The sequence below is a fragment of the Filicampus tigris genome, chromosome 16, assembly GCF_054856515.1.
Source record: "Filicampus tigris isolate MCC_2025a chromosome 16, RoL_Ftig_1.0, whole genome shotgun sequence".
NCBI lineage: Eukaryota > Metazoa > Chordata > Actinopteri > Syngnathiformes > Syngnathidae > Filicampus > Filicampus tigris.
The window spans coordinates 6,813,072-6,829,857 of NC_141232.1; the positions used below are offsets into that span (position 1 = coordinate 6,813,072).

General features: G+C 45.7%; 2 protein-coding genes across 3 annotated transcripts in view; one reads left to right on the plus strand and one right to left on the minus strand.

The window, feature by feature from the left end:
* Positions 1 to 16,786, minus strand: part of olfm2a (olfactomedin 2a) — a 49,588-nt gene that overhangs the window by 27,150 nt on the left and 5,652 nt on the right. Inside the window, exon 1 of one of the 2 annotated variants that reach the window (XM_086054689.1) lies at positions 108 to 433. The exons of the other annotated variant lie outside the window; for it this stretch is intronic. Within the exon in view, the coding sequence (XP_085910815.1) occupies positions 108 to 251 (144 nt within the window). The 5' untranslated portion in view covers positions 252 to 433. Of the gene's footprint in view, positions 1 to 107; positions 434 to 16,786 lie in introns of those variants that run through there. 2 annotated transcript variants of the gene reach the window in all.
* Positions 1 to 16,786, plus strand: part of rdh8a (retinol dehydrogenase 8a) — a 107,862-nt gene that overhangs the window by 11,800 nt on the left and 79,276 nt on the right. The gene's annotated exons all lie outside the window — the stretch shown is intronic.

Genomic DNA, 16,786 nt, shown 5'->3' on the forward strand with positions numbered 1-16,786 from the left:
GATCCGATCGACGGACCCCCGGAGCGGCGCACAACTCAAACGCCAGCCACTTCTCTCACTTGCAAACCCCCCTCCCCCCCCGCCAAAAAAAAGTAAGTAATACCCACACTAACGATCCTCTCGGACGTGCCCCCTCTGGAGATGGCGGTCCCGTTGAGTCCCACCAGAGACGGTAGAGTCTGAGACATCCAGTTGGTCACCATGGCCATAGTGCTGAGCACCGCCCCGATCTTTAACATGGGGACGCTCATATTTGCCTCCTACGGGGGCCCCCCCGGATGGCCCTACAGCCCACCCTTAGACCCTTCCTCTTCTCTCAAGCCCAGTTCGGTTCCGACTCTGATCGGCCAGCTGACGTCGTTACCGGACTCGCCGCTTGCTGAGACCTGTTCGAGGAGAGCAGCATCACGCAGGAATCCTCCCTCTCGTAATGACATCCTGAGTCTCACACCCCAACACCGCCCCCCCCCCCTCCCCTTTCACTCCCTGCCTCCCTCCCTCGCCTCCTCGAGATTCAAAGCAGCACATTGGCTGCCTCGCATCTGATCCCCTCCCAAACCGTTCTACCCACTCGCTCCCATACGGCTCTCGCTGATATTTCTCTGTTTTTTTTTTTTATGACTGGCATACCTGATGTGTGCGTGTAGCCACATTACAGGGGCAGACATCAAAGTGCGCGGCGCGTTTCAAAAAAAGTGTGACGTGCTTGCGGCACCGACGCAGGAGGATGTTTTTCAAAGGTTGCCGGCGGGTCAGCGGGCGGTCTGGCGAACGCAGACGCCGCTGTCACGCCGTCGATTAGCCGCCACGGTGACGTCTCATTCGTCAGCGTCCGCCCGTCCCCGTTGATGCTCGGAGAATGTCGTAACAACGGATTGGCGTCATTGCGTCAATGGCAGCGGGGATTAAATTACTGCTTGGTGTCAGATTGATAGCGGATCAGTCATGGCTTCGGTTTGCAGCCCCAATGGCGGCGAACTGGCGTGACTGCTATAAGATGCTGTCACTCCAGGCAAAATGGGGAATGTAATGCCGAATAATGACTAATGCATTACGGGATATCCCAGCAATTCCATGATAACGTGCAAATCGGCCTCCTGGTGACTGTCAGCAGCACAGGGGATAATAACAGTGATCTGATTGGACGCTCTGTAGCCAGGTTAACCCTTTTTTTTTCAAACTATTTTGATGATCGATTAATCATTCAGAGACATTTTTAACTTTCAAGTCCTCTGATTTCAACGGTGAATGTTCAATGATTTCAGTTTTTTTTCTTTCTGTTAAATCTGTTACAAAAATAATCGTTATCAGCAGCTCTATGAATAAACAGTAGTTGAACCTGAAGTAGCCTCAGGGCACAAGGAAGCAAAAATACACCTTTGTACTCAAGGCAAATTGCAGTTTAGTTGTCTAATAGGCCTGCACGATGTGTCTTTTGAACATCGCGATTGCGGATATCGTAGGGCGTGCGATGTTTTAACTTTTTTTTTTTTTTTTATTATTAGAACACGCGAACTTTTGTCAAGGGTCTATAGTGCACCTGCTCTTTTTATTTTTTTGTTTAAAATATCTTTACTATTTTGCTGCTGTTTACATTGAAGTGTGAAATACAATGTTAAATAATCTATTATGATACAGAGACGTGACCGCTGTGATCCCCTTTATATACAACAATCATCATTCACAGATGAACCCCCTTAGTCTGGATTAAACGATATTATATGAATACAATGATGTCATGGTGAGTTAACCAAATTATTCAACATCGCAATATATATTGCAATATATCGCAACCCACCCAAAAATCGCAATGTCATTTTTTGATTTATTGTTTACAGATTCTGTAGATAACAGAACACAGCGCACACACTGCACTTTTCCTTTCAACAACCCTAAGCTAAATTTAAAATCCATTGAGTAACTATACGCTTCATAATCATTTTACTTGATTAATCGTTTAAATCAAAGTAGTGGTTTTTAAAGAAATCAGAATACCGCCTGACAATTACATTTTTTAAGTGAGATTTTTGGGGTGGTCTTTGGCCCCTTTGCCCATTAGAACTGGTCCGCCTCTGTACTGAGCAGCAGCAGAAACACACTTTCACATTCAGAACCTAATTAAAAGCATCTCCACTATAGGCTGAACTTGACATTGAGCAGGTGTAGCAAACATTTCTGATTCTGAGGCACTCACCAAACGATGCGTGACCAGATTTCTTATTTTCTTGTCCTGCCTTGCCACCCAGAATAGAAAGTAAAGTGCCGGCCATGTCGATTGTTATTTTATGTTATTTTAATACATGCTGCGGGCCACTACAAAACGGACAGCGGGTTGCAAATTTCCCCCTGGCTGCAGTGTGTGTGTGTGTGTGTGTGTGTGCGCGTGTGTCACCCCATCACCGACATTGGTGCCATTCTCTGACAGGAAGCAGCAAGTTTAATGGTGCAAGAAGGAGGGCTCTCAAATAAAAGCATCAGGTCATCTCCCTTTCTAGCTCCTGCTGTGCTGACTTATTCATTGGCCCACCTTTCCGGCCCCCCCACCCCCGCCTGAGTGATATGATCTCCTTCGGAGTGTCCCTGTCACATGACAAGAGACACTTTACCCCCAAAAATCTAATTAAAAAAAAAAAAAAAATGTCAGTACTCCTCAGCTCACCTGCAGGCGTACCTAAACTAAAGCTGAAGCCATAGTGCAATGGTGCCCCCTTGTGGCTAGAGGCGGCGGTGCATTCTTTCCCAAGCTCATCAAGTCCAAACCTGGTGACAGGTAGCTGTCACCTCGCGGCAGTGCACGAAGGAGATGAAGGAGGGCACGTGTCAGCCTTGTTTAGTGTCACACGCTTGCGGAATGCAAAATCAACACAAATACAACAATAGACAGCACAAGAATTAGGACACCTCCGGGTATACTATGAGAGCCAAAAAAAAAAAAAAATCTTGATCTGTACTGCATGCTTAGCACCAAACTAGCTCATTTCATCAGTAAATCACACTCATGCAAATATTTTCTCTTTCTGCACACTTAAATTCACTCACTGGGTGGCAGCAGAGACTCAAGCATGAATTGAGATTTGGATTATTTAGCCTCCTCAGTGAAGATGCCAAAAGAAGTATATTAGGCCAAGAGAAGAGAAAATCACTGTCTCGGATAATTGAACCTTTGACACGAGGGAGCACGCTGGATAATTCACAGATTAATTACCTCTGCCAAGGAGGCTGTTTTCGCCCGTGTGTGTTTTATTCTCTCCTTGCTTGTTTGCTGCTCTCAGTTTTTTTTTTATTTTACACAGATCATTGCTGTGTAATAAAGACTATATTTGAAAGTAGATTAAAACTTTAGAGGCAGTTCAGTACAGATGGGCCGAACTCCAGACGCTCCGTCTGATTTATTTGATGAAATCTGATAACCATTATCAAGCATAGTGGGTTAATTTTCACAGCCATTAAAGTTCACCTTTAATAATCGTCTATTCTCTGCCTGCTCGGATGCCATTATCACTAATTTTCAGCCTTTTGTTCTCACTTTTTGTGGATTTTACCGCCTTGTTCCCAATCTCTCGCCCTTTCATCCCTGTAGCAATGATTACAATTAAAAAAAAAAAAATACAAAAGATAGCTTGGCTTCATCTATTTATGTTCTCATCTCTTGCATGCTCGTAAAAAGGGAGGAATCGCTAATGCCAGTAAAGTAATGGATTTTGGAGCTCGACCAAGATTTTTGTCATTATTTTTTGTTTTTTTACCACCATAAAAGTTTATCAGTAATTACACTGGAAATGCAAACCTTTTGGCCACTGTGACTAAATCAACAACAAAATGTCGCCGATAACTGAATGTACGCTACGTGCACAAGTCATCAGAGTTTCTGTGTAAAAGACAACTAATGATGACATCAAAATGCTGTAATTATAGCACACAGCTAATGAAACCCCAAAACTCAACACCTCAAGAAATTACAATACTATTTTACCTAAAAAATAAATAAATAGATAAATCATTTTATATCTAGAAATCTGGTTAGGAATTGGGCCTCTGAAAAGTATGTTTAAAGAATGTAAATACTATTTAGCTTTTGAATTGCACTACTGAAATATGTCAACTTAATTTGATATACAAGAAACCACCGTGCCCGAGGAAAAAACAACCAAACAGAGACAATGTGTAAGTGTCAATCATTTGACACGCACTTATACACACCAGTCACACTCCATGGCAAACCTTTTTACCACACCAACTTAAATACTAATGACTTGATTTTAAAAGTTACTAAATTTGATTATACTTCCTGCTAACAACACAGGCTAAATAAAAGAATGTTCGCCAATACTTTATTGGACGTGCATTTTTAACAATAATGTAAAGTAGTCTATAAAATTAAAATAAAGACTGATAAATTACACTTGTTTTAATTCCTATTGGTGGAATAAAGCGTCCGATTGCGTTTTCAGTGCTTCCATTGTAAGCGTTTAAATGCTTTGACCCACATTTGCAATACACATACAGTCCATGGCTCTGGCGCGCCATCATGCACACGTATGCTTTTTTTTTTTCTTGATTAGTGCTTCCGGGTGTTAACATGAGCACAAGAAAATTAGCTACTTTGCAGCAGCCTTTAGGCACGCTCCATCTTTAAAGGGCATTTTTAATACCGGCCCCAATGATGAAAATGCGCAGCATCGGCAGCACTTGCGCACGCCCGTGGAGGGCAGTGGAGCACCGCGAGCGCCGAAATCCAGCACTTGGCTGTGATAAACAACATGACGAAACACGCACACACTGGCGCTGAACGCGGCCGGCGACAGATTCACGTGTGAAAACCCAAGCCCCGAAAACACACCTCGGCTCCTCACACGGGGCCAAGCAGGCTGCAGTCAGCCGACTTCCCGCGCGCGGGCTATTTTTCCATAAATGAGTCATCATTTTGATAATTGCATGACGGACGTGGAGCCCCGCCGCCGTCGGAATGGATCAGGATCAAAATCAATTTGGGCGCATGTGACCTCGTCACCACGGTAACAATGTAAATGGCTAGAATAGAGTGCAGCCAAGGGTTGCGGCATGCAGGCTGACTTGGCGGTGTGCTTTTAATCTATTAAGGGGTCCTGCGGGCTTCCGAGTAAAAACAGCAGCGGGGAGTGCACATGTGCGACAACCCGCGTGCAAAGAGGGAGTCATCGCCGGTTGAATATGCACAATAATCCGCAACGAACGCAGAGCCTTTGCAGCGCACGGGAAATTGATTCTTTTTTTAATAGACTAATAGATCGCATACTGTGCAGTGGAACCTTTGAGAACCCTTCAAGAAATGACCTCCGATTAGGTGGGATTTCCAAACAAAGCATATTTAATTAACAATTTCAATATAAGTTGGGATATAACTACATACAGGTGGGCATTCTACTAGTTTGCCACGCCGTCATTTTTTTCAAGCCGAACCAAAATGTAATCGTCTGCCGGTCAGTCCGTCACCCGCGTTTTAGCCTGTTAGCTTGTTTTTCCGCGTCACCTCATCTTACCTTAGCGTGAGCAAAAACTTTTGTGAAGCTGCATGGGAACGTGGTTTGTTTTCCCCTTCAGTGTCTTTGGATTGGCCTGACAAAGAAATGCCGCGGTCGGCAGCGGCGCCGCCGATCATATTTGACTTCAGGGAAATATTTGTACAGCGCCTCGATTGCAGTGCGTCTGTTATTGCACCTAAGGGTTATGGCACCAAATATTATTCACTTCAAGTTCATTTATCCCATCCAGTACTCTGGCTTCAAACAAAACAATATTTCATCCACATGTACATCATCATTTCTCTTACTTAGTGATGTGCGAGAGTGAGCTGAGGCTTCAGGTGGCAGTGCTTTAAACAAAGCGGCGTGAAACAGGAGAGGCTCAATAGCGCTTAAGTCTAATAATAGCTGATAAGAGCGAGCTTTCTTCCCCTCTGCCGGGCGAACGTGTGGGCGGAGATCAATACGGTAGGTGAGCGTGTCTCACTGAAATGACTGTAAATCACCCGCGATGAGTCCGTCCATTGTCAGCGTGTCCCGCCGAGGCTGGACAATCGAGCAAAGATGGCATTGATGACACCCCGTCGGGCAGGACTACCGATTATGGACCAAGTTAACTGTAACTCCAGTTGTCGTTCTTTCTTACTAAATATCGGCGCTGTAAACGCCACTTTTACAATGCATCGTTACGTCAAAATTGAAGGGGGTTGGATTTGCGACTCATCGAGATTGGCCTCAAATTCTATTCGTAGCGCCTGGCCGTGATTGCTCCCTTCATCGCGATCCCAGCAGTTCATGGCACATACGGGATATGAATATTATTTGGAGGAAATGGCTGAGTATAAGGCCGCTCAATCAGGAAGCCTGAGATGATCGTCTCAAGCAACGGACAAGGGGAGCAATCAGCCGCCTTGTATCCAAGGACCATGAAGACCATTTGGCTCCCGCGTCCTGATTGCGACCCGCCGCTGCGCTTCCCGCGCCCACTTGCCATACGTGGAAGCGCTCTCACCGTTCCGCACGCAAGCACGCAGATGGTGCGTGGATGCACAGCGACCATAATAATCGTTCCTTGGCTAGTTGCAGCGTCATAAAGCCTTATTGCCCGCTCAAGTCACAGTGTTTGCCTGACCTCGTTGTCACTTGTGATGTTATTCCGTGCCTTCTTGTTGAAGAAAAATAGCACTCTATAATATTATACAAGATATAAAAACAATGTAATGTGTATATCGAAAGAATTAAATGCGAGGCCTCGGAATTTAATGCTTCAATTCATCGTGCTGCTCCTTCTGGTGTGCATGCCTTGGCCACCGGGGGCAGTATAATGCATGATGAAACTGGCTGTCTACATGTGTTGCCACAGCATTTGTTTAAATATGCTTAAGGGGTTATAACCCCCGATCAATCAGTGCTACTTGTTAGCCCGTCAATTTTGTTTTCTATTATATCCTAGCATTGAGCTAGCTAGCATTCCTTGGGCAAAATTGTTTGGTTGTTTCAAATCCACAGCATGTAATTCATGCATGTTTAATTTGACAGTGACTGGGAGTGGCTTTCAACAGTTAGGAGTCTCTTTTTTTTTTTTTTTTTTTTTTGTTCAAATATCTAGCAGCAAGAAAACGTTTGAAATTGTCCTGATGAACCGACATTATTTAGAATTAAAAAAAAAAAAGGTTTAACCACCCAGCTCTGCCCAGAAGTACACAATGTGTAAAAGTATACATATATTCGGAAGGGGCAGAGAAAGCAAGAGAACAAATGAAAGCAAGAAGCGAGCCAGACGTATCAGCGATGCATTCGAAAGGCCCGAGGTGATGGAGGTGTTTTCTGCTACGTACGCAACAACCGAACTAACAGACTGCTGAGACGCTGCCAATTACACTCAGGGTGACTGTGAGTTTGCTGCAGACCTTTTGTTGAGGGCGGCAAAAACAAAACAAAACAAAACAAAACAAAAACCATTTCAATCCGGCAGAAGAGCAGAGCCCATCGGCTACGCGCACTGGACTGCATGTCAGTAATGAACGCACACAAGCAGCCTGCGCTCTCCAGCCTCCCTTCTTTGTGGCAACTGAAGCCTCCGTTTGTATCCGCTATCTCCAGGTCATTAACGTGCAGAGTAGCTGTGACATTTAATTAGGGAGACATTATTAGTGCTACACAAGGCGTATTGTGCACTAGCGAGAAATCCCGAAACGACCTCTAACTGAATGTTAGAGCCAAACCCAGTTAAGCGCAAATATGGTTATGCGGAACTCTGAGCAACCAACAAATGAGCTTATCACGGTGTGTGTGTGTGTGTGTGTGTGTGCGCGTTTTTTTTTTTTTTTTTCAACGTTTTATTTGACCAAATGAAAACATTTATTAAAATGATTTGATTTAATAGGTGTCCTGGCCACAGCCAAAGATAAAGAATATGTTCGGGAAGCTTCTGTGATGAATGTTCAGTGAAATGAACGTTCATTTGTCAGTAGATTGGTTAATGCTTTTTTTCCATTTTTGTAGTCTTTTTTTTTTTTTTTTTTTCTGTTGGTAATACTAGTTACCAAAAATTGGTCATAAGCAGCAATGTCCGCTGAATGCGATCAAAGAACGTTCCTTTCAACATTCTATCAAATACCGCTATAACACCCTGGTAGCCTTTTTTTTTTCCTACAAAAATATATCATATCAATACAGTATATGTCACCGGGTCATTGCGGGTCAAGTTGGATCTTATTTTAAAAAATGACCCTTTCCCCGTTTGTCTGTGTTTCTCTGTCTGCTGTGCGTTCAGTCATGGTCAACAACAAAGCGCTCTAAGGTGGTCAAGTAGCAGACTATCGTAAGGGAAGATGCATTTTCAGGGTGTAGGCTTAGCTAGCTAGCCAGCTAGCCTGCTCATTGCAACAACACAGGGCAACAGCCGATGCGAACAAAGCCGCTCAAGTGCTTCCATGGACTCATGTCAGACCCGAAAGCTAAGCTCTGTTTTTTTCACCTTTCAAATATGTGCAATAGGAGACTAATCTCTGAATTCAATTTACAGGGTCTTAAATGATCACAAAAGTAATTTATCGGCAAATCCTGTCTGAAGCATCTGAAACCCAATACATATTTTCGCGTCAAATCACAGGTTGGCTTCCAAGCTAGAAAGCGGACATTTAAGGCTCATCTAGAAGAGACGATGGAACACAAACTTTTTATGCTAAGTGAGTCTTTGAGTGCCATAAAAAAAGCCAAGCGTCTGACCCAAGTGCCCGTATGAGCTCATCTAGACTTTTTACAAGAGAAACGACTGATACGTTCGGCAATTTCCACAGAGATCCCCCAAAATATCCAAATGGAGCAATTGTCTTTGCGCGGCACGAATGGAGCCGAGTGTGAGGCGGGAATGATAATAAGTTGAGCGAGGGTGGGGAAACGACTCGGCCACCGAGTCACCCCATGGGGTCGCGCGCCGACGTCGGGCGGCGCCTCCCCACTTACAGATGTGATATTGGGGGCGGGAAAGGTAGTAAAACGAACGGACTAGTGATATGTGAACTGCGGCTCCACATTCTGAGCACCGCCACAAAATTTACAGGGCTCAATGGTATTATTTGTGAGTGCAGCCTGGGAGGTACCACAAAGGCCATTGCTGACATTAATATTCCGTCCACAAAAGGAGTGGGAAATGTTTTTCATCCCCATGCAGCAGCCTCCCAAGGCTATTTTTCATTTGCTGTCTTTAAGGCAGAAATGGACACCTCCACCGGCAATGTCGCTCCCTCCTGGGACTTGCGATTGTTGACTTGCGCCTGATTGACTCTGCTAAAAGGACAAGGATGCTTTCAAACTGAGATTCAACCTCTAAGCGTGGGGAATTAGATTGGCAAGAAATAATGAGATTTAGAGGCTAACGCATCCTGTTACCCAGACTTTGAATGGAAATGGGATTGATAGTCATAAGAGACAATGGAGGATCTGCATTGGGAGTCACCTGAAGTAGAGCACAATGTATCAGCTGATAATAGACAAATTAAATCTCTGGTGGCACGCCTCATTTACAATACGGATGGACAATGCTTTTTACGGGGACAATGCAAACCAGATTATTTGTTTTCTTGATTTTTATATCAAAGTGCGTCTTGATGACAATAGGAAAATGCGGCTCCCGGCATGGGAAGAGTTGAGAATTACTGGTTCAAACACTAGCATCAATGGTTGCGGTGTTGTAACCCTTTAAAGCAGGGGTGTCAAACAAATTTTTGTCGCGGGCCACATCGCATTTATGGCGTCCCGTTACGGTGATAACTGTGAACCCATATAAATGTACGATCACCTTGTCGCGTGTACGCAACAGATTGATGGATGACTAGTTTTGAAATCAGAAGCCAGGATGTAGTTTGTTCAACTATTTTTCAATGTATTTTAAAGGAGGGATGGGTAACAAAATGCTTGCAATATCTCATATGTTGTGTTAACAGTGAAGACGATTTTGAAAAAAAAAAAAACTGTCGAGTCAACACACACGATTTGCCTTCGCGGGCCGCACAAAATGATGTCGCGGGCCGGATCTGGCCCCCGGGCCTTGAGTTTGACATCTGTGCTTTAAAGTAATGGATATTTGAACACAAACAGTGCCTCAACACATGTAGACAGACAATATAACAATATTCACAGCGAAAAACGACTAATATTGGGTCACTTAGGGACAGTTGTGAAGGTCTTCTTTTTTCTTCGGTGTGAGCGTTCCTTGTCTATACGGCGCCTGTGATTGGCTCGCGACAAGTCCAGGTTGCACCCCGCCCCCTTGTACAAGTCAAATTCGATTTGCTTCAGCTCATTCAGCGCCTAATTTGGAGAGGCGCTTTCGAGAGACGAATGCAATTTGCACAAATTTCGACGTCTGTTTTGATCAGATCGTCGCAGATCCGTTCACTTCCTGTCGGTGGAATGGCCGAACCAAAACGCTCCCCCCGATTTTAAATATGCCGCACGAATAAGACGCTTTCCTCCCTTGACGCCCTTCCGCCGCCCGCGTTCAAACCGGGGCCGAGCGTTGGGCCCGAGCGCTGGCGCCGCCTGAGGCGCCAAAGCTTAAAGAGAGGCGAGACCCTCTCCTGAATACAACCTATTCATCACATCACCATTAGTGTGGCTCAAGCACTCAGCTCTTCACTTTAGAAATATAACAAGGATGACTGCATTAGATCCTCCAGCGGAGTCTGACATGATCACTTCCCTCTGATGGAGCGAGGCGAGGGGCGGGGGGGGATTGGGGGGGGGGAAGCGAGCTGCCTATAGAAGAGGACGATGCAGCCGGAAGATAAATAAGACGATTATCAGGAGGGTTTTCTTCCAAAGCATTCAACATTTTGCTAGCGCCTCTGTCAACTTCCATCTTGATGATGAGTTCTTCTCTGCTCAAGTGACAAGATGAAACAAAAAGTTCCAGAGTTTGGACTCACACCTTGGACCCGTCCCAAAATCGCAGAGAGATCTGAAGTCGAAATGGCTGCGACGCAAACGCCGCCTGCGATCAAGTCGGTGCAGCGACCGAAAACTATTCCGTCGGTGAAAAAAAGTTTCTGTGGTGCGGAGCCAATGACGGGATAACCTTGGCAGCCCCGGGAACATTCCAATTAATTTCCCACCAGTCTGTGTTGCCTTTACAATGCGCCGCACTTGCAAATGAACCTGCTTAAATGGTTTCTCGAGGCAGTCGCAGATGGTGTGGTAGGTTAACTCATCTGTGCTTGCACCTCCCAAAATTCATTGAAGACTAAATCGTCCATGTGTGTGATTGGTTTGTCATTTGTGCCCTGTGATTGGTTGCTGACCAGTCCAGGGGTACACTCATCTGGAATAGTCCCCAGCTCATCTGTGACCCTAATTAAGAGGAAAGGGAAGGACGAATTCCAAGTGAACGGTGCCCCCACGCTGTGCGCTGGATGTGCCGATGAAGGGATGTGACTCGCATCCACAAGGAACGTTGGCGACTGCTGGTCGAAGAGAAACGGGGACGAAGCAACGCGCTTCTGATTACGAGGACGCCTTTGGTTGAGGACGGGAGCGATGGTCACCCCGCAGGCACAGTCGGGAGCCTCTCAGTCTTCGCCCTCCACCCCTGCCTGTAATCTCCACTTTTCATTTCCACCAACTCCACTTTGTCTTCTTTTTCATTCCCAAGGCGCTGCTCATTTACCGCGCTATTGCTAAAGCACCGTCAAGCGCTTTTTGTGCTGGCCAACCGCCATGATTCTTTTGTAGTTCACAGCACCGCGTGCATTTGTTATTGCAACCGTGGAACTCCCGGAGGCGTTCGACCGTCGGGATAACGCGCCGGAAGCTCTTCCTTCCCGCGGAGCGTTCTGTTATCGGACGTAGCCTCGCGATCGAAGCACCCCAAGTTGCTCGCGGCGGGGCTGCTTGGTATGCAGCGATGTCGTGGTGGCTGCCGGGCCCCGGCGCCCGCCCGAGTGGAACCTCGAAGTCACGATGCAGCCAGAGAGGCCCGGCGTCACCTCATCAACCGCTTCGCCCGCGCGGCTTTGACAGTGCCGGGCGGAAAACGCATTGATTAAATGCCTCCTCTCACCAACACGCTTCCGCCGTGGCGCCGAGCTCTCATCTCTCATTAGCCCCGGAATAAAAAAAAAAAAAAACCAAAAAAAACCCTCTGCTGCCGAGTGAGTTGAAACTGGGGAGGACAGCTGTCGCATTGACGGTGGCGAGGAGAGGAAGCTCTGGGATAATAGTGGCATGGATCATCGAATTTGAAGGATACGAGAGGAAGAGGACTCGCTTATCATCCGTCGTTCAGTCAGTCCATTTCACGCGATGCGAAGACAGGATAGCTAAGCTAAAGGTAACCAACTCTGCCGTGCTAAATCCGCAATTGAGAGAGTTCCACGCTTGGGAGGAGGACTCGGGCGCAGCATCAAACAGGCGGAGGGAACGTCTATTTCTGTCCGCCGCTGCTCGGATACGTTGTCTTCCGATAAAACTCAAGTGCGACGCTCAATTAGCAGAAATCGAGTCGAGCCTTTTGTGCCGATGCACAATAGGGGCTCTGGGCACAACAGACATATTTATATTCCAATCTCCTAGTCAGAAACCCACATTGCTGGGCTCATAAAAAATTCATGGTGTGGGAAAGGCAAGGTCGCACACAAGTCTGGTCAGGAGCTGCCGTATGCTGCAATGGCCTAAAAAAAAAAAAAAAAAAAAAAAAAGTATGCACGCGGAAAAAAAGGAGTGGCTGTATTTATTTTGTCAAACTGTGTTTTCCGCAGGCTAGCTTTACCGCACTTCAAATGCTCTTAGATCTTCTTAGGCAATTTGTTGCCTCTGCCATAATTGGTCCTATGAGAACTCTGAAACTACAAACCGGAGAACCTTTTATCGAGTGGCAACCGCTTTGTTCGGATGCCTCCTGCACTTCCACAAAAGTCGCCTGGCGCTCGTAGATTCGTTCTGAAGAAAGTTCGTCACCGTGTTTTGCCGATCACGGGGGCAGCAGTCGAAGCACCCCAAAAGTGCCTGGCAACCATCTGCAGTTCCACTGCGAGCCATCCCGAGGCGTTCGCAGGACAGATGCGAGACGCGGTGGTTGAATTTCTGCTCTAAAATCTCCTCTTGGTCCAAGAGGAAGTCATTCTGGATGCATTCGTAGTCGATACCTGAGCAAAGTCGACTTGAGTCTTCTCTTGACATTTGGGAAGTGGCACTGTTCCATTTGGAACATTCTCAAGCCTGGAAACACGGACATTGAACTCTGATTTTGGACTCTTCAGTTCAAGCCCACCTTTTCCCAATATCATACAATATTTGGCAAATAGCCATTGGGAAGCAAACAAAAAAACAAAAAAAAACCAGACATCCATTCATGAATTTTTTTTGGAGCACTTGTCGTCATTATGGTTGGGGGGGAGGCAGTTATATCAGGACACATAAAAACCGTTCACAGTCACTCCTATGTGACAATTTAAACTCCTCAATGAAGCAAATTTACATGTTTTCTGAACGTCGGAGGACCCCCGAGTAGAAAGTTGAACCCGGAACCTTGAAACTGTCTGGTGTCCGCTCTAACCGCTGTTGCACTCTGCTGCCAGGCTTCAGACCTTCGATTTGTTCAGGGACTGTACAAAACAATATTATGGATTCCACTGGCTTTGTTTGACAAGTTTAGCGCTTCCCGTCACTTGGCTGTGACATTTTCTATGCAAATTTATGAGAGTACCGCGATAATGCAGCCGAGCGATGACGCCTCGGGCATGTTAACTACACGTAATGAAAACCCGTCCTTTCTCCAGTTGGTCAATTTTGCCGAACGGTTGTCAGATTGCTTGCGCGTACCTGCAGTTTATTGTAACTGCTCCGAAAAGAAAAAAAAAAAAAAAAAAAAAATAGCTATGAAGATTTACAAATGCTAGCCATAGTTGCTCACCTCGCCCGCCCCTCTGATGCTGCCCCAGTATCCCTTCCACGCATTTGTCTCCCCTTTGACTCAGAGCCCGTCGCTGACATGCTCGCGAATTTGCGAGCAGAAGGCAGAAAGGGACACGGATTGTATGCGTGTGTGTGTGAACGAGTTGGTACGCGCGCATGTGCACGGGCGTCGCCGGCCGGGGTGTTGTCCGAGCAATGTCACTCGCGCTTAGAGTCACAGTTGTGAACCTCTGGGAGTCGTGCGCCCTCCGGCACACGCTGGCACAGAAGGAAAGGGAGCAAGCGAGGAGCCGAGTGGGGGGCGGTCGGGGGGTGGGGGACTTCAGAATGTGATATAAGGATCATTTTTATCTCACCCGACCTTACACTTGACAGCAGGGCGTAACATGAGAATATGAGAAGAAAGCATGTGCGCGTTAAGTCATAATGAAATAGTGTGGCGGTGAGAGAAGGTCAGAAGGTTTGTGTACAAGAAAAAAAAAAACATTAATAACAATGTTTTTTACCCCCCCCCAACCCCCCCCGTAGACCTTTGGAATGACGATTTACGAGCCGCACCAGCTCGGTCCTTGTGAACACTGACGGTCAAGTTAGGGCAACGGGCCTCAAGGTTTTTCTACGAAAAAGAAAACAACGCGACAGAGGTCGCACAGAGCCCATGCAGCCCCCTCCCCCCAAGGAAGCCGTGGCCAGTCTGTGGCCCGGAATGACTAAACGGTCATTTACGGGACAGGGTTTGAATTCACGAATCTCCTCACTGATCGGAAAGGACCTCCATAAGCAAATGTTCCATGTGGGCGGCTGTTTAGTGGGTCGTAGCTGTTTGATTTTAGATGAGGAAATAAGGTCTTGTTGTATGAAGGGCTAAAATAAAATAATGTTGCAATTATTTATTTTGTCATCAATATTGAAAATCGCTGGCGTCGGGCCAAAACCTCAGAAGTCACATTTGGGTGACTTTCATATTCAAAGATTGATACTATCCTTCATGATGCAATGCTAATGTTTGAACAAACTTGCCATTTTTGGGGTCTCCTGTAATTTGGACTATTTGTGAGGTACAAGGTTTTTGCCCGACACCGGCGAAATGGCATTATTTATTCAAGATCCCAAACACACAGCAGAAGAGTCATTTAAAAAATAAAAAAATTAAAGAAAGAACATGCCAACTCCACATTGTAAATCCGCAGCTGAGATTCGAACCCAGAACCTTTTTGCCGCAGACCTGCTCAGCCTTGGACACTATTCCGCTGTCGTAAAATTTAAACCTATCTAATTCTTCTGTAAAAACGCTTGTAAATAACCCTCTTTCCGCCTCAACATTAACATCACATGAGGGTAACAATCCATTATTCAATCAATAAATCACAATCCCACACTGGCACTTTATTATAATAATGTAAAAGAAAGGCCCAGAAGCTGATGTAATCCAGCGCCTTAAACAGAATCTCTTTTAAAGAAGAGAAATGTCTTTTCAGTTGCATGCCGCCATCGCCATCACGTACAATCATCCGCCACTATTCAATCCGGCCGACAAGACGGCAACATAATGCACTGCCATTATCTGTGTATGATTGCGAGGCGTCACGTTGGTGTATAAATGCTGAGCGGAGGGAGCGGTGCGCCCTGAAGGTGGCGGAGGTGTGTTAGCCCAGCTAACCCACTTATACGCCCACACACTGTCAACAAGCAAAGCAACCCGTATTCTCATCCAAACAGCAAAAGGCGTGTATAGAAACAAGCCAACAATACAACCAGTGCAGGTTCTTGAACTTTTTACACCAAGTATCACCTTGCTGTTTCTTCCCCAAATCCATATTTAATATCCATGTTAGCCACTGTAGCGTCAAACACTGTTTGAGCATTTCATTCAACGATTCTTTGGCTAGCAAACATTTGAAATCCGCTCTTTCTCGTGCTACACTTTTTCGTCACTGTGGAGGTCACTCAATCCAGCTTGTCACCTTGTGGCCTTCTCTCAACAAAACAGATCTCACCTGCCCGGCACCCATTTACTCAGTCAGTAAAAGCCTAAAAGTCTTACTGGTAAATGTGCCAGATGCACTTTAAACAAGGTTTGTTGTTCTTTTTTTTTTTTTTTTTTTTTTTTTTTTTTGCAAGGCTGCAATAAAATAGACTTGCGTGAGGTTGTATGGTTGCTGCTCGAACTTCACTTGGCCTTGATCAGATGATGAGATTTTTAGCTAAAGGTTCAGCAGCGAGGCCCGCGGATTGGTCACAGATGTCCGTATTGGACTTGAGCCCACGCAGATGTTTGCCCTGCCTCGCTGTGACCGAGTGTTTTAAGTTTGCCCTCGTGCTCCTCGGGTGCCGACGCGGTATTTTTCATGTCAGCGTCATTGCTTTCCAACTCTTTGGCTGCTTGAATATTCATTGTCCATTTATTGATTTTGCTTATGTTTGACCGGATATGCAAATGGATGTGCCTAATAATCAATCCATTGATTGTTAAGGATGTAGCAATGTCTGTGTTATTATTGGAGACTTTTGGAGACAGGAGATGAGAATTTTCTTTTAGATTAGGCCTCTTTGGCACACAACTACATAGATCATCCGGGTCATGGCACCAATTGAAATATTCTAAAGGAACCTTTACCCAGTCCTTTTTATCTTCAATGCTCACTATAGGAATAAAAATGACCAGAGTAACGACTGTATAGTCTCAGGTGAACTATTTGATGGATGCCAGAAAGATCGAGACATGACCGTGAAGCCGTACTGTGTCAGATGCGAAAGAAAGTCTAATCTGTCCAAAAAATGGCTCCTACTCTTGTCCCGTCTCGGCTAGAAAAGGGCACGGTGTTACAAGGGCTTATCTCAAGTCGCCTTTCTACTTGTGTGCCGAAGAG